Below are 24,512 nucleotides of genomic sequence, written 5' to 3' on the forward strand. Positions count from 1 at the left end.
GTGTGAAGTTAGCCGACTGTCACAGAGCACGGAGTGAATAAACTGTGCTGCAGGGGGGCGTGTGGATGAAGTGGTCCCAGTAGAGTGCCTGTGTAGAAATCCCTCCGTTAGCTCTCCTATAGCTGCAAGTAGCCACATAACAGCAGCTATGAGCTAACAGAGCTATAGCACACGTTCATTCATTCATTCTTCTTAAAGTATTGGTGAAATAAAGACAGATAATGCCTTATTTAGAGGCTCTAAGCCCCGTTCTCTCCGTTATATGGATCTCCAGTTATCTAAATATCTTCAGAAGGACGCCGACTTTCACCAAACTGTTCTCAGTGAGCAGATGAACGTATTTCATGCCAGAAATAAGGTTTAAAAATGCCGGAGTTCCCCTTTAAGTTTGGGTCCTTTTTCAGACCAGAACCGACTGGGCACAGTGGCCAGAGTTTAATCTAACAAGAGTATCTGTGAGTTATATAATTTCCTGGTTATATCTGTTGCTGCCTAAGAGATTAAAATCTTTCTGGATGTCATTTAGTTACTATTAACATCCCCAGAGCTATTAAATTAGACAGTTAAAGGCTGTGAAACCCTGCAGGAACAGATTGGTACACTCACTGAGGAATCTAAATATCTTCAGAAGGACGCCGACTTTCACCAAAACTGTTCTCTGTGAGTAGATGAACGTATTTCATGCCAGAAATAAGGTTTAAAAACACCGGAGTTCCCCTTTAAAGCTGGCTGGGTTTTTAATCAATCAATAGAGTACCTTTTTAACCCTTTGAGTTCAGACTAACCCTGATTTATGTTGTGGCCCAGTCTCGGATCCTTGAACTTGTCGTGGAGACTTGAGGTTTTTTCCTTTGGGTCTCTGTTGTGCACCATGAGCTTGACGTTCTCTGGAGTCTGTTGCAGATGAGATTGTGTTCAGTGCAGGTCCTAAGGGTGGGAAAACATGTAGAGACGTAGTATTTGCCACTGAATGTGTGTGGATATCCCCCTCTATGCATGTGCAACAGCATTCAAGGGTGCATATGTGATAATGAGATGAGTGTATTGTCTTTTTGTCACTTCTGATGGATCACTTGTGGATGTTAGGAGCTGGTGATGGCACCACATTAGCTGAGATAACTGTGTGTGTTTTTCCATTTGAGGTTGTTCGTTTGTGTGTTAGCTTCTCTGGTTTGGGTAGCTGTGACCTTTGGATTGTGTAGTAACTTTGAAGTGTACTGTTGTCTGTCCGGTGTAGCAGTTTTGTGTTGAGAGCCTCATTGTCAAGTGTATCCCTGGGTTTGGGCAAGTCCTCTTGAACTATTTGGTGAGAATATTCAGTGGCATACATGTGATGCTCTTTCCCTTCAGGTTTGTTGTATTCAGATTCTTATGCTTTTGTTTTAGTGATGAACCGATGGTCCTATTTTCACAGTTTCTGGTAAGTTTTTATGTTTTTGGGTAGCAGGAGGATGCCAGACCCTACAGCCCTTTGGGGACTGGACTGAGTGGTCTCCAGTCTTTTTGTTAATTTTGGCCGGCACATCACTTCTTTTTTTTCTTTGTAACAGAAAAACATGAGCTGTCGTTTGGCTCAACGAAAGGACTTCCAGTCCTCATGGAGGACTTTAGTGTGTGGTAGCCAAGGGCGTAGGAATGAGTTGAACATTGGGGTGGGGGGTGAGACAAATGGGGTCATTTCTGGGTGAGACAAATTCGGGGGGACCCCGGTTCCTACACCTATGGTGGTGTGTTGGTGACGTTTGGCTGCTGGATTCCACGTTTGTTTCCCTCCCTCTTAGTCTTCCAGGTCTGAGGACTAATCTAAGGGTCATAGGTCATAGAGTTCCTGGAGGAACCCTTTCAAGGGGGGTGTTACACCCCTCTGCATCTTCAGCTGCCTCTTCAGTGGCAGAGCAGGACTCTTTGGCTTAATTGTCTGCCGACACCTGCAGCAGTCAGGAATTTCAGCGTGAATGCAACCAGGTGCTTTGTGTGAAATGGATTTGAAACTTTTAATGTTTAAAACTTAGACTCAAAAAGACCTGCTCTCCAAAAACAAAGACCTGCTCTCCAAAAACAAAGACCTGCTCTCCAAAAACAAAGACCTGCTCTCTAAATTGAACTGAAGTGTGTATGTTCAGGTTATTAATGCAGACGACAGTGTGAAGGAAGCCTTTGTGACCTGCTGATCTGCAGGTATTTTATGTTTTATTAATCAATTGGTTTGTGTTCAGCTCTGTAAAAGTAATTGTGTAGAATTCCACAAAGACATGGACTCAAAGTGTCACTAGTGTGGAATACTTGAGTAAATGTATGCAGTTACATTCCGCTCTAATCTCATCCACCTCCACCCTCCCATCTTCCCTCCCTCCGCCTGACAAACGTCACACCTCTCCACCAATCGCCCGCTGTGTTTATCCTGCAGCTTGTATAAACCAGAGCAGCCTAAGAAGTTTTTCACTCCATCTGTTTGTCCAGTCCAATAAGGGTCCGCGACCTTCGGACTGCCGCACTGCTGTCTTTGAAACCTCCAAACTACACAAACTTAGAGTCCAGCTCGCTCGTTCTTCTCTGGTTTCTGTCGGACGGTCCCGCCATGCGTCTCCAGTTTGTCCTGTGCGTAACGGTCCTGCTCGCCTCCTCCTTTCTGGAGACCGAGACGCGGATAGTCAAACGCCTCGCCATCGACTGCCCAGAGAAGTGCGACAAGTCGCAGTGCGCGCCGATCCCAGCCGACTGCCCTGCCGGCGATGTGCTGGACCGGTGCAAGTGTTGCCCGGTGTGCGCGTCCGGGGAGGGCGAGCAGTGCGGCGGCACTGGAGACCAGGAATGCGCTGAGGGGATGGAGTGCGTGGTGACCGACGGTGTGGAGGTTTCCGCCACCGTCAGGCGGAGAGGCACTACCGGCTTGTGCGTGTGCACCAGCTCCGAGCCGGTCTGCGGCAGTGATGGTGTTTCCTACCGGAACATCTGCGAGCTGAAGCGCGTCAGCAACCGTGCAATGAAGCTGCAACAGCCGCCGGTCATCTTCATCCAGAGAGGAGCCTGCGGAAAAGGTGAGGAATGCGTGCGTGTGCGCGTGTGCGAGAAAAAACGCAAAGATTGTAACTGAGCTCAGCAGGAGAGAAATCAGAAGGACAACCCCTGAGGAAATATAAGACAAAAGTATTTCAGTAATGGGTGTGTTTGCGTGTCTGTGAGGATCTGAACTTGAATGAACCCCGCAGCAGCCGACAGACACTCTGGACTTTATATTCAAAACCTTCCAAAGAATTATTCTTTGGAAGAGACGCAGAATTAAACCAAAGATCCGTTTCATGATGTATTTCTTCTAATCAAACACTTCTTTAGCATCAGTGAACAAAAACACTTTCAACACTGGTGGGAAACTTAAGGCTGAAATTCATCCTGCTTTTCCCCACATATGAAGTGTGCCTCATTTGTGTGAAGCACCACCTCAGGCACACTGCTTTGTAAGTTGTAGTTACATCTAGTGGTTGAAAGTACAAATTGCAAACACATTAAAACACCCGACATAACCCCAAACTGCAGTGGCTGCTTAAACAGGAAAGGGCTGTTCTTAATGCAGTGTTTGGTTTGTCCTCTCCGAGTTTCCATAGACATGGTGGTACAAGATATGCCAGGAAGGCAACTAATGATGTCATTGTATGGAGTTTTCGCTCTTATTAAAGGTCCCATGGCATCCTTTGGCGTGTTTTCTGGCTTATCTGCAGTGTTGAAAAGTATTATCACCCCAAAGATCTGTCAAAGTTTTAAAAAAAAAGGGGTATAAGCGTGTTTTAGTTTGTCTATGCAGAAGGAACTCATTTTACCGCGAGCATTTTAAAAGTGGAAGTTAGTTCTTTAGAGATGTCTTCAGGAAAATGTGCCTTGACCCTGTTCAGCTTCCCCAAAGACCCAGCAGCCTTGGATCAGAGGATGTGGTTTGTTTTTCCTGCCAGCAACACAGTTTGGAATAGGTCTGGCTTCACAGATGACAGTTTTATGAACAAGAACCAGTACGATGATGGCTTTGCAGCGAGATTGAGGCTGAAAGTTGAGGCTGGTCCAACACTAAAAGGGCACGAGTCTGAACATCGAACTGTGAGTGAAACAGTTTCAAATGTCAGTGTTGTGCTGGCATGAGACATATGAATGGATTTTAGTACGAATATCATAGTTACACTGAGGGAAATGCAGCTAAGGGGGACATCTGAGTTACTCACACAAGCAGGTGCTGAGCAGATTTACCAATCAGACATCTTGGTGTCGGGTTTTTCTCTTTGATGTTCTGGATCCGGTTCTGGCTCCAACATGTACAACTGGTTCTCATGTTGGTTGCTTGTTTATGTCGTAGCTTCTGAGCTGCAACTGTGGCAGTTCAGGAGTCTCCATCACCCCTCCTCAGCAAACTTTGAGGAATTTGACCAATCAGAAGACGCGTTTTCAGGCGGAAACTATAAGTAATAAACTGATTATTAATTACATTTAGATGAACTCATCATCAGTCATTTTACTCTGACATAATTTCTCTTAAATACCTCCAGAAAATCGCTTACTTTGAGATAAATGGGAAAAATAGTTTCTCAAAGGACATCAGATACCAACAGTCTGATCTGAGGAAGCCGGAGAATCCAGAGAGAACCAACAAAAACATGTGAAACAAACAAAAGAAATGATCCCATTCTGGGAAAATAAAGAGTGATAAACAAGAAAGAAATTATAGAACGGCGGTGTGGAAGAAAACCAGGAAGGGAGTGACACCAGTGTAGAAAGTCAGGTTGTTTCCAAATAAAACAGGAAGTAACAATTAATACAGCCCCCCCACCCTCCGAGTTTTCAACATGGAACCTTTTCTGGGAATGTTGCCACGAGCTGACAGTGACAGATGTTTATTTAAATGAAAATCTTAACTTCCCTGCTTTACTTTCAAAACCTGTGGCTGACCTCACAAATGATTCAGCTTTTCCACAGTTGTGAGCGTCGACTGATGGCAAATTTTAAAGTAAATAAAGAGAATTTGTAGCATTTCAGATGTTTGTGGAAAAATGTTTTCATGTTTCATAACTTGGGTTGAATCTCAGACGTGTGCCACATTATATCTGCCCTCCTTCCCTCCTCTGGCATCTCTCCATCCTCTGACCGGCTTCTCACTGCAGCAACCTGTAAACGGGTTGTTTTTCACCTCTAAACTTTATATTATCTTAACAAGGTGTGTTGAAACGAGTCCAGGTCGCCCTGAGTGCCTGCCCTGTGCTGCAGAAATGTACAGAGCTCCCCTGTGGATTCATGAAGGAATATTAAGACGCACCAACACAACCTCAGCTGGAAACAGATTACAGATTCAGAATCAGAGTTGACTGAGGTCAAAGCCGGTTTCCACTATCTCCTTCTTTTGAGAATCCAAAGCATCCTTTTCCTTCTCCTCTTCCTTTGTCTCTGACAAACGTCGCCCCTCCCATCTTTGATCTCTTCGTCCAAACCTGACATTCTCCTTCTGTTTTCTCTTTTCTTTCTTCTCTCTTATATACTCCTTTGACTCCTTTATTATCCTGATCTAAACTTCTTGCAGGTTGAGGACAGAAATCGGAGGAAACGCTGCGCTGAGAGTCTGGTGATTCATCTCTTGGAACTGATTGATCAATTGTATAACTCCGTAACAGACGCAGATCTAGGTCACACGCTTATTTAACCCAGATTTGAAGATCTAAATGCTTTCCTTTGATTAATTCTGTCTTGTATTTTTGCTGCTTCCTGTGCAGACTCGCTGGCTCTTTGTCAGATTGACAGGCTTGGGTCCAGTGTCCACAGAGCACAGTTGCACAGTGACTCAGCTCTTTCAGGAGCTGGAGGACTTTTTTCTCTCCAAATGATACCCTGAAAAGTAGCTGAACTGTGTTATCATCGTGGACGACTGTCAGCAGAAGCTGCTCTTTAAAGTCAGCGTTCAGCGACACCTGAGCTGTGGGAATTAAAATGTGCACGTTTATCCTCTGAGTCAGTGTTGGAGTGACTTTGATTGACCTCCATGCATGCGATGTTGTAACCGACACGGGCAGCTGGGTTGTTTTTGTGTCTGACTGACTCCTTTCAGCTCACTTCAAAGCTGCAGCAGCTGGCAAACCGTTAGCACAGCAGGCAGACACCCAGCCAGCCCAACACACACCCAGAAACACACAGAAAACTGTCCTGCAGACGCTCAGCTGCAGCTACGCTCTGCTCAGTCTGAAACTCTGACTGCAGCTCTGGAGGTCAGCTCCTCACTTTGTTGCAGGGCTGAAGACTCGGTGTTGAGTAAGATGGAAGTGAGTCAGACTTAAACTCGGCCTCCAGCCAAACCCACGTCAGCATCTGAACAACTTTACGCTTAATTAAGCTTAAACATGGAGGACTTGTCATTTCAAGCACAGACTGAGCACTTGCCATAGCATAAAGAGTCTTTTCTGACTGCAGCAGGCGGAAAACAGTCCAACCAACTAAAACTGAGCCGATCAGGAGAGGTTTCAGTGTTAAAAGATTGGTTTGAACAAAGCTACAGCTCAGGCTTTGGTCTGTTTTTCCAAAGTCAAACATTTAGAAATATTTAGGCTAATCTGCTCATCTGATGGAGATAACACAGAGAGCTTGGCTTTATGTTTGTTATGGTAATTCTGCTTAAAGAGACCTTCAGTAACTGATTATAACCTGTGCGACAGCCTTCTGGAGAAGTTTATTTCACCTGAAAAAGCTAAAGACAGTTAATAAAAAACAAAGCATGAATAATAAACACAGGAAGAAAAGGTGATCATGTATGGACCCTTTCTGTTGGTTTAAACCAGCAGACACTTTTATCCAAAGTGACTTACAACTGCAGCTTCAGTCCAGTGAGGAACCCTGCTGTCAGGATTAAGTATTAAATCTATTTAAAGCCCAGAGCACAGGTCGATCAGGCACGGTGAGGTTTGCTGCCTTCAGAGAACCACCCACACACTGAAAGTAGAAGCAAAAAGAAGGAAAAGCTCCACTTCTGCATGAGGTGTGATGTCATTTCCTGCCAGCTTTGACTGTCCCGGTGGACGATGGCCCCAGTGTCAGCAGCTCTGCAGTCGTACAGTATAATTCTGACCATGTGGGACTGGTTTCACAGCTTTTTTAACCTCATGTCAGTTGTTTAAAAGAGTTGGGCTTTAATAGAGACGATGCAGCTGTAACATTTGTAAGGCTCCAGCCTTAAGAACATCCCCACCACCGATTCCTCTGAACTCTGCATGGTTTTGTCCAATCCCCAAAGCTTTCCTGATAAATCTAAAATAGTTTTATGGCTCCTTTGGGACAGTTGTGGAGCTGTTGCTTAGCAACTCGAAGCTCATGGTTTGGCATCTGAAGTGCTCATCGATGGGTCTGTCCAGCTGAGCTCCAGTAAAAATATAACAAGATAAAATGGACCTCATGAGCTTCCAGCTTCAACCCAACGACTGTAAGAATGATTGAGTTTGTCTGTGTGACTGTTAGAAGTGTTATTCAGACTGCTGTTCACCTGAATTTAGACTTTATGCTGATCTGCAGGCTTCTAAAGGTCCAAATATGCAGCATTTTACTTTAAAAAAGGTGTGTTTTAAAACCGAGATCAAACTAAGTCGTTTCTTTACCCAAATCAATTCGTCCCGGTTACCCAAACCCAACCAAACACTGAGAGAACCCTGAAACTAAACAACTCTCCAAGCTGTTCTTTAAGCCTCGATAAAGGAACATTCATGAGAAACACTCCAGGAAGATGCCCTCTGCCTGCACTGTTGCTCTCTGATGTTACTGCATCCAACAGAGAATTTATAGATTCAACTCGCAGCCACAAGCTTTGACACAACAGCTCTATTTTTCAAAAGAAAAATCAGCTTGTGCACGTAAAGAAAAAACAGCTGGTTTAGGAGACTTTATAAAACCATTGCAATGGTCAAAGACCTGTTGGTCATTGAGTTGTATCTCAGATCAGCTGCAGCTCACATTAGTTTTAATAGTTTTAATCAGATTCATTTGCAGCCACAGTTTTGGTAAATGATTTGGTTTAATTCCACCTGAATGAGTAAATTTGGTTTGGTTTAATAGCTTATTTGTGCTGCTCTAAGAGGGCTCCTCTGTGAGAACACAGATGCTGTGAGATGTCTAATAACTGGTCCCGGGAGAACCAGCTGAGATGGGCCAAGAGCTGCATGAAGAAAGAAAGCTGTGGCAGATGTTTCGGCACCTCTGGAGTCAAATCAAACGAGGGTTATGTGAGGTGATAGCGACGGTTACGTGTGCACTGTTTAGTTTTCTCATAAAACGTTAGAAAACGTTCTAACTTCCCTCTCCGTCTCTCCTGTCGTCTCTTTGTATCTTTTGAGGATCTGAGTCATTTCCTTTGTTTTATAAGCATCATTGGGAGCAGCAGAGAGGCTGCAGCTGCTCTCATATACTTTATATACTGTCCTCCACATCTGGATCTGGTTCAACGCTGCAGCTACAGATTTGGGTCAATTTCAACAGTTTTTTTCCAACTTCACAACACAAGCATACGTTTCCTCCTCTGTCGCTGCACGCTGACACGATGTTTTTCTCCCAACAGGCCAACAGAACCCTGACAGTCTCCGTTACAAGTACAACTTCATCGCTGATGTGGTGGAGAAGATTGCACCCGCTGTCGTTCACATTGAACTGTTCCGCAAGTAAGAAAAGCTTCCCACACACTTCCTAAAGAAGAGGAGAGATCTAAGAGGTTAAAGTCAAAGGAAGGAGCAGCGCAGTCTTGAAGGATTTATTTCACAGTCCTTTGTGGTCAGCTGATGACACTAAAATCTGCCTTTGGCTGCAGTTTTATTAGTTATCAATCTATGGATTTTCCTCCCGTTTCTGGAGTTTTGTTGTTGCCAAGAATGAGTAAATGTGTTTTTAAACCTTCTGGCATGAAATACGTTCATCTACTCACAGAGAACAGTTTGGTGAAAGTCGGCGTCCTTCTGAAGATATTTAGATAACTGGAGATCCATATAACGGAGAGAACGGGGCTTAGAGGATGCAGCCTCTAAATAAGGCATTATCTGTCTTTATTTCACCAATACTTTAAGAAGAATGAATGAATGAACGTGTGCTATAGCTCTGTTAGCTCATAGCTGCTGTTATGTGGCTACTTGCAGCTATAGGAGAGCTAACGGAGGGATTTCTACACAGGCACTCTACTGGGACCACTTCATCCACACGCCCCCCTGCAGCACAGTTTATTCACTCCGTGCTCTGTGACAGTCGGCTAACTTCACACAGAGTTTGCTGCTGATAGTTTTGTGCAACATGGCATGATATTTATCAGATTTTGACGACGACTTTGAGTAAGATGGACGTTCTTACCGGAGTGAATAAACTGTGCTGCAGGGGGGCGTGTGGATGAAGTGGTCCCACCAAACTGTTCTCGGTGAGTAGATGAACGTATTTCATGCCAGAAATAAGGTTTAAAAATACCGGATTTCCCCTTTAACTACCTGACATGAATGTTGACCTTTTTCATTACAACAATCTTTTGACTTTTCTTCTACAACATTGAGGTCAATCATTGTGTTGTTTGGAGAAATGTCTCAGCTGTATACATTTCTACAGTTTCTCATGGTCCCCACAGGATGAATCAGATGCTTCCTGTTGAGTTGTGACTCAGTAAAATTCTGAGCACAACACCTGCATCTATTACAAGTGAACATTTAGCAGCGATCTAAGAGTTGCCATCTTGGCTTTGGAGTTTTTACCATGTGTTAAGTTTTTAAAGCAGCACTTGAATGAACAGATATGAAGGATGGAAAGTGGAAAACAGACAGTCGGAAGTTGGTCCGAAGTGCAGGAGAATGCAAAATGGATGTATTCCTACTTGTTCAGAGGCTGTCTTTGTGTGTTTTTATGCTCAAAATATCGTTATCGATCTGTAAAATCACATCTCAGTCAATTTCTGCTCTTCATAACAAACTCATGCTGAACTCATCCGTCCTCTGCAAGCAGAAAAACACTCGAGTTTCAAGACTAAAACGAATAAAAAGATAAATCAAACAATGGCCATTAGCAGGAGTAACAGCAGCGCTTATCTTATCCTTATCTGATGGCGCTCCTGTTGCAGCACGGTGTGATGCACCTTCACACTCATCTTCATGCACTCAGTCCTCAGGAGAATAACTGTATTAGCTGTATTTTTTAAACTTCTAGCTCTAGGCTACAGATTCCACTTTGAATATATTCCTCAATGTTTCTCTTGCGAACCTGTAAAGGTGTTCGTGCTGTTCAGTGACTCCCCAAAGACAAATGCTGCCCCCCTGTTATGCTTTAAAGTTTCTTTCTCTCTCTCTGCTCAGGATGATATTTTCTAAGCGGGAAGTGGCGGTCGCCAGCGGCTCCGGCTTTGTTGTGTCCGAGGACGGACTCATTGTCACCAACGCCCACGTGGTGGCCAATAAGCACAGAGTGAAGGTGTGAAAAGTTAATTTCTTGGTGTTTCTATTAGCTAAAGATAAAGAATGTCACATCTGGGCTAATGCCAGATAAAAATGTGCTTTAATCACGTTAGAAAATCCGTTCAAAGTTTTTAAAACTTTACAAGAAACAGTTGCTAACATATCCGCTAACGCCAGATCTTACTTGTCAGGTGTGAAAAGTTCATTTCTTGGTGTTTTTATTAGCTAAAGATAAAGAATGTCACATCTGGGCTAATGCCAGATAAAAAATGTGCTTTAATCATGTTAGAAAATCCGTTCAAAGTTTTTAAAACTTTACAAGAAACAGTTGCTAACATATCCGCTAACGCCAGATCTTACTTGTCAGGTGTGAAAAGTTAATTTCTTGGTGTTTTTTAAGTCGTCATGACTCTACTGATGAATTCCCCTTTGTGTTTATTATATTAGCTAAAGATAAAGAATGTCACATCTGGGCTAATGCCAGATAAAAATGTGCTTTAATCACGTTAGAAAATCCGTTGGAACGGCATCAACTTTTTAAAACTTTACAAGAAACAGTTGCTAACATATCCGCTAACGTCAGATCTTACTTGTCAGGTGTGAAAAGTTAATTTCTTGGTGTTTTTTTAAGTCGTCATGACTCTACTGATGAATTCCCCTTTGTGTTTATTATATTAGCTAAAGATAAAGAATGTGACATCTGGGCTAATGCCAGATAAAAATGTGCTTTAATCATGTTAGAAAATCCGTTGGAACGCCATCAAGTTTTTAAAACTTTACAAGAAACAGTTGCTAGCATATCCGCTAACGTCAGATCTTACTTGTCAGGTGTGAAAAGTTAATTTCTTGGTGTTTTTATTAGCTAAATATAAAGAATGTCACATCTGGGCTAATGCCAGATAAAAATGTGCTTTAATCATGTTAGAAAATCCGTTCAAAGTTTTTAAAACTTTACAAGAAACAGTTGCTAACATATCCGCTAACGCCAGATCTTACTTGTCAGGTGTGAAAAGTTCATTTCTTGGTGTTTTTTAAGTCGTCATGACTCTACTGATGAATTCCCCTTTGTGTTTATTATATTAGCTAAATATAAAGAATGTCACATTTTGGCTAATGCCAGATAAAAATGTGCTTTAATCACATTAGAAAATCCGTTCAAAGTTTTTAAAACTTTACAAGAAACAGTTGCTAGCATATCCGCTAACGTCAGATCTTACTTGTCAGGTGTGGAAAGTTAATTTCTTGGTGTTTTTTTAAGTCGTCATGACTCTACTGATGAATTCCCCTTTGTGTTTATTATATTAGCTAAAGATAAAGAATGTGACATCTGGGCTAATGCCAGATAAAAATGTGCTTTAATCATGTTAGAAAATCCGTTGGAACGCCATCAAGTTTTTAAAACTTTACAAGAAACAGTTGCTAGCATATCCGCTAACGTCAGATCTTACTTGTCAGGTGTGAAAAGTTAATTTCTTGGTGTTTTTATTAGCTAAATATAAAGAATGTCACATCTGGGCTAATGCCAGATAAAAATGTGCTTTAATCATGTTAGAAAATCCGTTCAAAGTTTTTAAAACTTTACAAGAAACAGTTGCTAACATATCCGCTAACGCCAGATCTTACTTGTCAGGTGTAAAAAGTTCATTTCTTGGTGTTTTTTAAGTCGTCATGACTCTACTGATGAATTCCCCTTTGTGTTTATTATATTAGCTAAATATAAAGAATGTCACATTTTGGCTAATGCCAGATAAAAATGTGCTTTAATCACATTAGAAAATCCGTTCAAAGTTTTTAAAACTTTACAAGAAACAGTTGCTAACATATCCGCTAACGCCAGATCTTACTTGTCAGGTGTGAAAAGCTAATTTCTTGGTGTTTTTTAAGTCGTCATGACTCTACTGATGAATTCCCCTTTGTGTTTATTATATTAGCTAAAGATAAAGAATGTCACATCTGGGCTAATGCCAGATAAAAATGTGCTTTAATCACGTTAGAAAATCCGTTGGAACGCTATCAAGTTTTTAAAACTTTACAAGAAACAGTTGCTAGCATATCCGCTAACGACAGATCTTACTTGTCATGTGTGAAAAGTTCATTTCTTGGTGTTTTTTAAGTCGTCATGACTCTACTGATGAATTCCCCTTTGTGTTTATTATATTAGCTAAAGATAAAGAATGTCACATCTGGGCTAATGCCAGATAAAAATGTGCTTTAATCACGTTAGAAAATCCGTTCAAAGTTTTTAAAACTTTACAAGAAACAGTTGCTAACATATCCGCTAACGCCAGATCTTACTTGTCAGGTGTGAAGAGTTCATTTCTTGGTGTTTTTATTAGCTAAAGATAAAGAATGTCACATCTGGGCTGATGCCAGATAGAAACTGTGCTTTAATCACGTTAGAAAATCCGTTCAAAGTTTTTAAAACTTTACAAGAAACAGTTGCTAACATATCCGCTAACGCCAGATGTTACTTGTCAGCATGTCGGTTGCAGATCAAGAGATTTGTTTTTCTGTCCTGCAGGTGGAGCTGAAGAGTGGAGCCACATATGATGCTAAAATCAAAGACATTGACGAGAAGGCTGACATCGCTCTGATCAAGATCGATGCACCGGTGAGCAGAGAGAGGCTTGAAGAGATGTTTTTATTCCACTTTCTAAGCTTCTTCTTCACTGGTTTTCTCTTGAAAAAGTGTGATAGAAGCAACAATCAGAGGAGCTTGAAACGTGAAATTCACCCCGAATACCAGTCAGTTTTTATAATTCTCTGAAAAACAGTCAGAAGTTCATCTTTTTGAATTCATCTGCATCTTTCAAAGCTTTTATTTCTGCTCCTGAAAACCACTCTGGCCTCTGACACCTCAGCAGAAACCGCTGGATCATCTGGAGACTGTAAAGGAGATTTTAAGAAGTAAATCTCTCTAGATTTTACAAGCAAATCACTTTTTGAAGTGACTCATGAGCATGTGGAGGTGAAAATACACTTCCAAGAATTCATGACTTCTCTGAATGATCAAACTTTATTATAGTGTGGAACAAAAACAAGCATTTTATCACCAACACGTTTTATCGTTGTGATGTGATGGTTTCTGATAAACCTGCAGTCAGTCGTCTCAGACTCTCAGAACAAAGCACCAGCATTCGTCTGTTTAAGAGCTCAACACATGCTAATAGTTAATTTCCACAGCTGTAATTGTTGTTGCTCATGGCAGGTTTTCCTGTTTTTAAACGTCTCTTCTTCTCCTGCTTTATGTTTGCTTCATCTTAGCCTTCAACAGGCCTTCAGGCTGTGAAGTGCGGTGGAGGCGGAGCTTGTACTGGCACCATGCATCTGACTAAGAATGGGACAGGAAGATAGAAAAATCGATTTTGTTTCATGTTCATTTCCTTCTTATTTTGGTCTGTGTTAGAAAAATTCTCTCAAAATTAGGCTCAGAGTCGCTGGAGACGATTCACACAAAACATTTATTTATTGCCAGAAAGAGACAAGTCGACACAACCTGTCAGGAAGCTGCTCAGAGTTGTCCCCTAACAAAATGGTGCTATTTATATTGTTTATGCTTGCTGGCCACACAATGTTATGGGAAAAGACATTACTTAGTAATTAGCATTACTTAACTTATAATAATGCACATTAACATTCATATGTTATGGGAAAAGACATTACCAGCCATTTAATGTAATGGGAAGACGAGTTCAGACAGTCAAAACACTTGCTACATAGTATTATGAGAACCAAAAGACAGGAGGAGGCCTCCCCACATCACAGAAACTCTTATTCTTGCAGCTTTTCTCATAGTATAACTCTATAATTTTTCTAACAGTCTGTAAGTTGTCTGATTCTGTTGCAGGATGCAACTCTCGAGCATTCTTCTCACTCTCCGTTTTCCTTTTTTCCCCAAAGCACACAGTTGAATTCAGGTAGTTTTTCCCCTTTTTTATTTTCTGTTTGAATTTTTAGCTCTTTTGGGACTTTTGAGGCAGGAATAATGGCAGGACTCTGTGTTTGTATCTGTGCTGCAGGTCAGCAGGCGCCGGGGACGATTTCATGCGAGTTCAATTTGGTTTTCATTTCCTTGCAGTTTTTTTGTTCTGGTCCAGGGATGCAGCCGAGGATTTGAGCTTTCCAAAACACTTATGTAGGAGGAAAACATTTTTTAGAATAAGTCAGTGGGTGCGTCTCAGTTCTGTCCAGACGCTGCATAGTCAGGGCTGTTATGTCCTGTCCATGGTCAAAAGTGGAATGTTTTCATTGGTGACAGAACAAATTGCCAAAATATTTCAACCCTCGAAAAGTTTTAAATCTGATTTGTGAGTTTTACATTAAATATTTGACTCAGTTTCACCTTAACTAATCCTTTTCTCCACATTTAGTCCTTGCAGAGGAGTAAACAGGCATCGAAGTGGGGGAAATTAAGTCCAGCTGTGCCTGTGAAAGCAGACGTGAACACAAGATTTTTCACATCTCATGGTTTTCATAAAAGCCTAAATTCCTAAATATAAATACATAGTTGTGTCCTGGAGACAATAAGATATGAAAATAATGTTTTCAAGATTTGGAGAACTTGTGTCTGTCAGTTTTATCTGAGTTTTCTGTGACTTTAAGGTCAGTTTTGAGGGTTATCAGAGGATGTTTCTATGTAACATCTGAGAGAACAACACAAGCATCCCTGTGATTTGTGAAGCTAGTTTTCTTTGAGTCTTCAACATCTTAAACATCTTAAACTGTACACATCTGGTTCTGCCCCAGAGATTTCCTCGTCCTGAAGAGATCTAGCTTCTCCCATCATGTCGCTCTTAAACTCAAAGCCGTCTGTCTGCAGCTGCTGCTTTGAGACGAGGTGTAGAGATACTTTTTCATCTTTGTTCTGGATCGGTTTCCCTGCCTTTATCTGAAGTTTGAGGAGCAGACGGCACAAACCAACCACAGCACCGATCTGAACAACACATTTATGTGAGGCTGACACTGCAGGATGTGAGCTGACGCTTTCCCCTGCATGTTTGGGCGGTTTGCCGGGTGGAGCTGGCGCTTCGGGGCATTCATTTGTATGAAAATTAGCTGCTCAGGATCTGTGGTTTTTCATTAACATGCACTTATAATTTCTTAGCACTCCACACCCAAACACACACTCATATCATCTGACACATCAGCTGTGTTATGCTTACAGTTCTGGTTCAGTGGCTTGAATTGGCAGGAAGGAAAGGAAAATCTCTGATTTGACAACCTGCACCTCACTTCCTGTTGATTACGAGGAATTTGAGAAGGAGGTGTAGACAATAAGAAGATCGGGAACTCTTAATAAGCAGAGTAGGGCCAATAAACAGGGTACTACTGCAGGTAGAAGGGCCAGATTTACTGAACCAGGCAAACCATAAACAGCTGAGATGGGACAGTAGGTCTGCAGAAAGGTTTCAGGCACAGATTTATTTCCAAAAAAACAGTCAAGAACAGCAGAAAAAAGTGGAGAGTCACAAACAAACAGAGCCTGTAGCTTCCAGCGAAACAAACACAGCTTATTTACTGTTTTAGCACAGGACAAATAGCCATGATCACGAATACCTGTTGAAGTAATCCATTTAAAGTCCGTCTTTGAATCAGATCCAAAGACAGTTTATTGGTTCTACTTTTATCTCCCTTCAACTACGTTCAAATGTTTTTGCTTAACCAGGCGAAAAGAATTTATCACACATACTTTTAACTTCAAAACAGGATGCAAACTCTGGTAAATCAGAGTGAGACTCGTGTTTAAATACTTTATGAGATCTTTCAACACAAGGGATAAAGTGGTAATTATAGTCATCTACATTTTATAAGTAGCACAGGTCTCTCTAATCCTTGTATCCTTTTGAAATGGTCTCCCTGATAAGTGTGAGCACGTTGCAGGTCTGAGTGTAATTGCAGCTGTTAAGAGTTCATTGCAGGCGAAGCAGGCAGGCGTGTGGCTGCACGTTCAGGACAGAGACCTTTGGTTTTCTCATCTTCTACATGTTTTCCCCTTGTTACTAAAAACTCTGTGAAGCTCCTTTTTGTTGCTTTGGGAAAAAAAAGCAACAAAAATCTGTGACAAGATGGCATGAAGCGACATTCTGCTGAGATATGTAGCCAGAATGTGTTTTTCCTCATGACAGACGTCAGGAAGCTGGAAACCAGCCTTTTACAGGGCAGCGCAGTCCGTTGTGCTTTAAACTACCTCATTATATGTCATTTTGATGCATCCACAAACAGGACTTGGTTGACATTATTTGAACAAAGATCTCATTAATCAGGGAAAGTGGCTGAAAGCAGTTTGGGTGCTGCAGACCTGAACCAAAGAGCTGCAGAACAGCAGAAGAAGTTCCACAGAGGGAGACAAAGTCAGAAATATGTACTTGAATTGTGTATTTGGGTGCGTTTGAGTCGCTCCAGCATGTGCAAACAGGAGCTTCTGGGTGTGTTTTGAATCCTGATGCATTCAGCAAAGCCTTGTGGCGATATTCCACCTCAATCCATCTCTGATTATTTTCTGTGGCACTTGTCCACCATCAGGTTATGGAAACTTGTCTTAGTTGATCCAGGCTTCAACAGGCCAGGACGCAGCATCTGATCTGCACTGCTGCTACTGAAATACTTCAGTAGAACATATGTGTCACAGTCGGCTATAGATGTTTATGTTATGTCACAGTTTGTTTAATCATGGTTTCAGTTATGTTCTAGTCCTGTTTTTCCCCTGCCACCTCGGTTCACTCAAGTCACCTGGTTAATTGTTCACAGCTGCACCTCATTCACTGATCACTCCCTCCACAGTATTTAGCCTCCTGGTTTCCTTTCAGTCACTGCAGAATCCTCACCTCACTATCCCTTCATGCTTCCACGTCATGCCGAGTCACAGAAAGACAAGTCTGGTTTTGCTTCATAGTCCTGTTCCTTTGTTTTTTCACAGTCAGAGTCCTGTTTCATAGTTAAGTATTTTTGATCCGGCTCTGCCGCGCCTTTTGTTCCTGCTCCCCGTTTTGTAAATAAACCTTTTGATTTTTGAGAAGAACTGCATCTGGGTCCTACCTCTCCGAACCGTGACAATACGAGATCAAAGTCTTCCAGAGGGACACAGAAAAAGAGATTCAAACACAATGAATGTTCAGCGATAATCATGCAGTAGTTTGGTGTTATTAATTACTCCATCCCTGAGTTCCCTGTGTTGTTTTTTTTAGTTTTCAAGCCTTATCCTGGCAGTGAATTCCTCAGTGAGTTGGCAGATGTGTGCTCTGTTGGTTTAACCAAAGGGGGCAAAAGCCTGCTGAGCTCAATGTGAAAGAGGAGAACATTTGAGTTGCTCTGCATCGTCATCAAGGCCACAGATCAGATCAGATTGACCAGTGATGATGTCACGCTTAACGCTAAACGCTCTGCAGGCTGAACATCCTGTCAGTGAAGGAAGAAGCACGTCTTTCTAACCTCTTGCTGACTCCCACAATAACAAATGTGCGTTTACAGAGAGGTTTTGCGAGTATGAGGCGGTGCAAAGCAGCGTCAGAGGTGGCAGGAGCTGTTGAGGCATGACCCGAACGCTTTCTGCCTGGAGACTTTGAGTCATTGTTGTTGCTGTTGAGTTCATTTTCAGAAAAGATCAGGGTTAAAGTAGAGCCTCTCACATCAAAAACTGCTCTTAATGTCCAGCAGGAGATGGAAAAAGGTCTTTTTTTGCTGATTTTCACTGAGTTTGGTTTAAATTCAACCATCACATGGTATGGTCATGTGATTTATTGTTTTTATCTCAGTGTATTTAGCAGCTTCATGCTGTAAGTAATGGTTGTGGTTTTCGTCAGTCTTCTTTATGCAAATTATCTAGAAGCATTAGAGAAGTTTTAGTTCTTCAGATGCTACAAACTTCAACAAAAATCAACCTGCAGAAAACTGAGAAGGTTCAGCTGTGAGTTAACTGTTAATGATGGCAACAAAGCCTCAAAAACACCTTTTAATGGATTTGCATTTAAGAAATGACACACAAAAGGAAGCGGAGAGACGTAATGAGAAGGAGAGCTCAAATGATGAGAGAAGAGGAATGAACACTTTGCTCCCCGTTGAGCTCTTTGTGTTTGGCCTCCTAAACGATCTCTAAGTGTGGCCTCTTGGCTTTATGATCTCACCCTGTACAGCACGCTGTTATCCTGCAGACCACAGAGCGGGAAACATGCTCATCTTCCTGGTAGGCGGAGCTCGGCGGTGTTGGACGATGGCTTCAGATGGTTCGAGTTGCGTTTGTGGTTCAGCACAGGCGAACAGAGGAGTTTTATGTTCAGCTGATGGAGTAAAACTCTGATTAGAGCAGATGAATGAATCCATTCAGAACCGCAACGCATATTGTTGTTCTGTATAAACCCGCTGGTTATTTAGGAGGCAGCTTGTGTTTGTTTTGGGGGACTGACCTCATTGGAATAACTAATGCGTCCGAAGTGAGAAACACATTGGTGGCAAAGGTGAGATTCAGTATGTTTCCCAAGGATGCTTCAACCTGTGAATTGGGAAAGTTGGAGATCAAACCTGCAACCTTCCAACTGACAGATGACGACTTTGTCTCCTGAGCTTTACTTTAAGGGTGAAAACCTCATGACATACATGCAGTTTCAACATATATACACCATATTAATTAAAGCTTAAATCAAATCTTTTATAAAGTAAGGCTTTCCTGCAGAGAGAGGGATTAATTTACACGTTTTACACCTTTTGTATGTATTTTACAACATTTTGTCCATCATCTAAAGGCCAAACGGGTTTCAAGAGCTAAAATTAGTGAGTCTTCAACGAACAAACACTTTAATCTCAAAGGTCTCTGCTTCAGGCTCCACCTTTATTTTGCCTCATCACATCCCATGACTCATTCAGACCACAGGACACACTTTCTCTGCAACACACACACACTAAAGCCTGTGCTGAGCATGCCTGTGGTTGCAGACGTGCTTCTCCTGCATGTCAGTAAAACTAAAAAGCAGGGATAAAAGCTTCAGGCAGAGTTTGGTCTTCCTTGGCTGTCTGGAAATATCTTCTTCAGTCTGCAGCAGCTCCGAGATGAAAAACATGTTCACATCTGTCACATCAGCCTGTGTCTGTTTCTCTCATTGCTGTCAACTCCGCTTCATTTCATCTGCTCCTCGTGCGACTGCAAAGCCTTGTTTTCACTGCCCGTGACTGAAGTTTTGCAACAGCTTCCAGGCCAACTTTTATGAAACTGGACTGAAGAGCTGTGAAATTGGCAAAGAAAGAACTTCGGCCTCAGTGGAGGATGGACTTCAGGCGTCCTTCCTCCTCACCTTGTTGCTTCTTCTCAATCTTCTGTTTTTTTCCAGTCATTCTCTTTCTTACTAAACCAAAGCAAAAGTAGGTCAGAGTTCTCTGTTAAGTAACTTGCCTGAAGGCCTGTTATTCAACAGAGGAAATGGGCTACATATGTGTCTTTTGGCAGCAGTGGATTGAAACGTATGAACACACGAACAAGCAGACGTTTGTCATGCTTGGTGAAGTGTGGAGTCGATGAAAGTCGGGTCTTAGCATCACGGCTGCTTCGTGTCTCCATCTTTCTGCTCCTGGGCCTGAAGTAGGTTAGTAGGACAGCACATAGCTCGCCGAGGGTCGGCCAAACTCCAGGCTCTGCAGCTGTGGAGCACAGCTAAAATCAAAAGATCTGCAGATTGTATATGTTTCGAAAAGCTGGACGCTTCGCAGCGTGTGCACCTGTTGCAACTCGAGCTCTGTCTTGGTGAACTATCTCAGCTTTCTTCAGCTTGAGCTGTTTTCAAACAGGATTCGTAACATTAATGGTTTCAGAAAGTGTTAAAATCACATTTACATTAATTCAGAGCTCTGTCCCAGGCACAGAGAGAGCCTTGGCACGTGATAATGTGTCATATTACAGTAACATTACATATTAATGTGTCCAGCTCCATAACCTTTGGACAACTCGATGAAAACACAACAGTTGTGTGTTAGAAGCCTTTTGTTTCGATGCAGTTAATGATTTAAGATGTGACGGGTTGCTGGAGGTGGAATATCTCTGTGCCAACACAATGAAAATGTGACTTTTAGCATATTTTGGCACGAGCCTTTGAGCGTGGATGTGTGGTTGTGAAACTTGTGCAGCAGCAAAGAAAGCTTTAAAGAAAGAGTTTAATGGTTTTAATAAAATCCTGGAAAAAAAAAGGTTTCAGGATGAATAAAACAATTTTATTCATGTCTATTTAAATGTGTTACGAGTAATAAAAACCTCAGCTGGGCTGCTCGCGTTCGGTGGCAACATTAACAGCCTGAAAACTGCTGTGAGGGATGGGAACCCTACATTTACAGGGTTATAAGAAACACTGTCAGAGCTGCAGACGCACAAACAACTGGACTCGTTTAAGATGTTGTGCTGCTATCTTAGCAGTTTTCTCACGCTGTGGAGATGAGTTTCATTAGCGAAGTGGGTGCTGGAAAAGCAGCCACGGCAGCCCTGAACTGCAGAGATCTGCCGACATGTTGGTGAGAATTAACTGGTATGGTAGAAAAATCAGAGGAAACCACACGAGGGACCAGAAAATAGGCAACATCCTGCTTCTCTTAAAGAGCTTTTGGTGGGATTTCAGAGGAGAAAAGGAAGAAAGAGACAGATTTACTGGTGTAAACCTTTTTTATTTAACTGTTATAACTACAGTTTCCTCATGTTTGACATGAAACATTTAGTACAGTACAGTTAAAGCCCTTCTTATTCAAGAGGGAAAGCAGGTGACAGCAGGATGTGGTGTTCCCATGTTAAAAGCTGCTGATACTGTTGGCCAGAGCAGACTCCACTGGGCCAGTTTCTCTGAAATAAGGAGCATTCTGTCCCAAAAGAGTTGCTGAAAAACTGCATTTGTTACTTCTTGGCCTGACTGTTGTAAATCTTTATCATCAAGATGACCCAATGAGTCTCTGAGGAGCCTCCAGATGATGTGATGGGACCTCACACTGAGCTCCTCCCGCCTTCTCCGCTCTGTCTGATTTATAGTTTGAGTTGCGTAGAAAGTGAAGCTTCATCCTGGGGGAATCCCACATCTTTCCAGCAGAATGAGCTGCTCTTCACCTCTGTGGGGGTTTCTGTTTGTGTCCGGGATCCATCTCGGTTTTATTTCAATCGTGGCTCATGTGCATCATTTTGATTTAGCTTTCTCTGCCTAATTCAGTCCAGCACAGTCAGTAACTCTGAATTATGGGGTTGTTTTGGCCTGTTTCTGCACACCGAACGCTGTCACATCTTTCTTATTCTTCGTCCTTTCTCCACATCTCTGCCCTCCTCTCTCCATCTGTTGGAGCAGATGAAGCTGCCGGTGCTGCTGCTCGGTCGATCTGCAGACCTGCGTCCCGGTGAGTTTGTGGTCGCCATCGGCAGCCCGTTCTCCCTGCAGAACACCGTCACCACCGGCATCGTCAGCACCACCCAGAGGGGAGGCAAGGAGCTGGGCCTCCGCAACTCCGACATGGATTACATCCAGACGGACGCCATCATTAACGTGAGTGAAGAGACACAAACCAGGAGGTTCTCAGAAGCATCCAAAACATGAGCGTAGACCACCAAACTGCATCGTAAATGTACAGACTAACTGTTTGATTTGGTGTGAAGGAGTTCATTCAGTGTTCCTTCCACTGGCCTGAGATCAACTGAGAGAAAACTTCGATGCTCTCATCTCCAAACAGAAAATAAATGTGTGAAATTACTCTAGATTTTAGTCCGAAAAGGTTGGATTCATGCAGAAAAGGTGAAAACAGTGCTGTTACAGTCTGTGTTTGCTTGTGTTTTCTTGCAGTATGGCAACTCAGGAGGACCATTAGTCAATCTGGTGAGTGGGCTTGAAATGTATCTTGCATTTATGCAGGACTTCCTGCTTCTATCCTCCTCAGAGAATCATCAGGATCATACCATAGAGGGGACAAATAATAATTTTCTAGTCATTTTCTCTTTTAGTTGAGACCTGCATGTTAAATCAGAGTAAACAGACAGCAGAGCAGCCTTTCAACAGGCTGGAGGACGCTGGTCCAGTAGGTGATAACACTCGAGGCCTCGCCTCTAAAGATCCGAACTCACCAGAAGACTGAGAAAAGACTGAAAGACCATCAGCTCACAGCTAAAGACTAGAGTTTAGAGTTTTTAGTCCCAGACTAAAGATTTTACAAACACTGACTCTTGTAGGGTCACTATTTACAAGACTACAACTGGATTTTTTTTATTTTTTCCCATCATGCTCAGCAGAAGTTTAACAAACATGGAGCAGAAGCAGCTTCTAGCTGCAGCTGCTCTGGTCTGTGCAGTGGTTTGTAGTGAAAAACCCAACAAAAAGAAGAGAAAACGCCACAGAATATGGGCACAGACCGTCCATTTTCACCTGCTGGTCGCTCGTTCTTCTACGTCCGCCGACATGTTTGTTATTTCCTGTTTCTGATGCTGTCAGAGCTCATCTATTGGCTGTTGATGGTGTTACGTCACTGTGACCTGCGCTAATATTAAACACGTTTGATATGAGCTGAAGACGAGGGAGAGACTGCAGATTACCACCTTAAACTTAACGCAGATTACCACCTTAAACTGAACGATGGAGATGACAGAAGTGAGCCGAGACTCCAGTTAGACTCCAGTTAGACTCCAGTTAGACTCCAGTTAGACTCCAGTTAGACTCCAGTTAGACTCCCAAAGACTCCAGTTAGACTCCCAAAGACTCCAGTTAGACTCCCAAAGACTCCAGTTAGACTCCCAAAGACTCCAGTTAGACTCCCAAAGACTCCAGTTAGACTCCTAAAGACTCCAGTTAGACTCCTAAAGACTCCAGTTAGACTCCAGTTAGACTCCTAAAGACTCCAGTTAGACTCCTAAAGACTCCAGTTAGACTCCTAAAGACTCCAGTTAGACTCCTAAAGACTCCAGTTAGACTCCAGTTAGACTCCTAAAGGCTCCAGTTAGACTCCTAAAGGCTCCAGTTAGACTCCTAAAGACTCCAGTTAGACTCCTAAAGACTCCAGTTAGACTCCTAAAGACTCCAGTTAGACTCCAGTTAGACTCCAGTTAGACTCCAGTTAGACTCCAGTTAGACTCCAGTTAGACTCCTAAAGACTCCAGTTAGACTCCAGTTAGACTCCAGTTAGACTCCAGTTAGACTCCAGTTAGACTCCAGTTAGACTCCTAAAGGCTCCAGTTAGACTCCTAAAGGCTCCAGTTAGACTCCTAAAGGCTCCAGTTAGACTCCTAAAGGCTCCAGTTAGACTCCTAAAGGCTCCAGTTAGACTCCTAAAGGCTCCATTTAGACTCCTAAAGGCTCCAGTTAGACTCCAGTTAGACTCCTAAAGACTCCAGTTAGACTCCAGTTAGACTCCAGTTAGACTCCAGTTAGACTCCTAAAGGCTCCAGTTAGACTCCTAAAGGCTCCAGTTAGACTCCTAAAGGCTCCAGTTAGACTCCTAAAGGCTCCAGTTAGACTCCTAAAGGCTCCAGTTAGACTCCAGTTAGACTCCAGTTAGACTCCAGTTAGACTCCTAAAGGCTCCAGTTAGACTCCAGTTAGACTCCAGTTAGACTCCTAAAGGCTCCAGTTAGACTCCAGTTAGACTCCAGTTAGACTCCTAAAGACTCCAGTTAGACTCCTAAAGACTCCAGTTAGACTCCTAAAGACTCCAGTTAGACTCCTAAAGACTCCAGTTAGACTCCTAAAGACTCCAGTTAGACTCCAGTTAGACTCCTAAAGGCTCCAGTTAGACTCCTAAAGACTCCAGTTAGACTCCTAAAGACTCCAGTTAGACTCCAGTTAGACTCCAGTTAGACTCCAGTTAGACTCCAGTTAGACTCCAGTTAGACTCCAGTTAGACTCCAGTTAGACTCCAGTTAGACTCCTAAAGACTCCAGTTAGACTCCAGTTAGACTCCAGTTAGACTCCAGTTAGACTCCTAAAGGCTCCAGTTAGACTCCTAAAGGCTCCAGTTAGACTCCTAAAGGCTCCAGTTAGACTCCTAAAGACTCCATTTAGACTCCTAAAGGCTCCAGTTAGACTCCAGTTAGACTCCTAAAGACTCCAGTTAGACTCCAGTTAGACTCCAGTTAGACTCCAGTTAGACTCCAGTTAGACTC

General features: G+C 42.6%; 1 protein-coding gene across 1 annotated transcript in view; it reads left to right on the plus strand.

Moving 5' to 3' along the window:
* The first annotated feature begins 2,450 nt into the window (after positions 1-2,450).
* The window catches only part of htra1b (HtrA serine peptidase 1b), a 28,461-nt gene continuing 6,399 nt past the window's right edge, over positions 2,451-24,512 (plus strand). Inside the window, exons 1-6 of the mRNA XM_072373297.1 lie at positions 2,451-3,038; positions 8,564-8,663; positions 10,323-10,437; positions 12,943-13,032; positions 21,719-21,913; positions 22,208-22,240. Of these exons, the coding sequence (XP_072229398.1) occupies positions 2,579-3,038; positions 8,564-8,663; positions 10,323-10,437; positions 12,943-13,032; positions 21,719-21,913; positions 22,208-22,240 (993 nt within the window). The 5' untranslated portion in view covers positions 2,451-2,578. The remainder of the gene's footprint in view (positions 3,039-8,563; positions 8,664-10,322; positions 10,438-12,942; positions 13,033-21,718; positions 21,914-22,207; positions 22,241-24,512) is intronic.

Source organism: Leuresthes tenuis, unplaced genomic scaffold (genome assembly GCF_036924035.1).
Source record: "Leuresthes tenuis unplaced genomic scaffold, fLeuTen1.0.hap1 SCAF_20, whole genome shotgun sequence".
Classification (NCBI taxonomy): Eukaryota; Metazoa; Chordata; class Actinopteri; order Atheriniformes; family Atherinopsidae; genus Leuresthes; species Leuresthes tenuis.